The sequence below is a fragment of the Penaeus monodon genome, chromosome 19 (assembly GCF_015228065.2).
Source record: "Penaeus monodon isolate SGIC_2016 chromosome 19, NSTDA_Pmon_1, whole genome shotgun sequence".
Classification (NCBI taxonomy): Eukaryota; Metazoa; Arthropoda; class Malacostraca; order Decapoda; family Penaeidae; genus Penaeus; species Penaeus monodon.
Window position 1 is genome coordinate 16,766,837 of NC_051404.1, and position 358 is coordinate 16,767,194.

The following is a 358-nucleotide window of genomic DNA, read 5'->3' on the forward strand; positions in this document are numbered from 1 at the left end:
CCAGAGACAGACATACTGTTCACACATGGGAGTTCATGTAAACAATGTTGTATTTTGGTCAAGAGAATCATCCACATAAGCAACTTGCACAGTCGAGGTGTTTCCCTCCCTTGCAGTTTTGTTGCATGGCTGTTTGCTTCCTCTAGAAGGTCCAAAGCACTTTGGAAACTCTGGAAAGTATAGAGAAGAAAAACGTTAATGATAATGCATACAAATGATGTACAATTGTTTTATTTCTGTTCTTTATAAAATAAACTAAATGCTAATTCAATAAACCAAAAGAATGACTTAATGTCAAGAGAAATATCCAGTAAACTGTCACTGCCTGCTCATCATTAGACAAGATTTTCTACTACTC

At 35.8% G+C, this 358-nt stretch overlaps 1 protein-coding gene across 3 annotated transcripts in view; it reads right to left on the reverse strand.

Annotated features, from left to right (window-relative positions):
* The window catches only part of LOC119585106 (integrator complex subunit 8-like), a 14,908-nt gene that overhangs the window by 5,393 nt on the left and 9,157 nt on the right, over positions 1-358 (reverse strand). For all 3 annotated transcript variants that reach the window (XM_037933734.1, XM_037933733.1, XM_037933732.1), the window contains one exon: positions 17-170. In XM_037933734.1, coding sequence (XP_037789662.1) covers positions 17-170 — 154 coding nt within the window. The remainder of the gene's footprint in view (positions 1-16; positions 171-358) is intronic.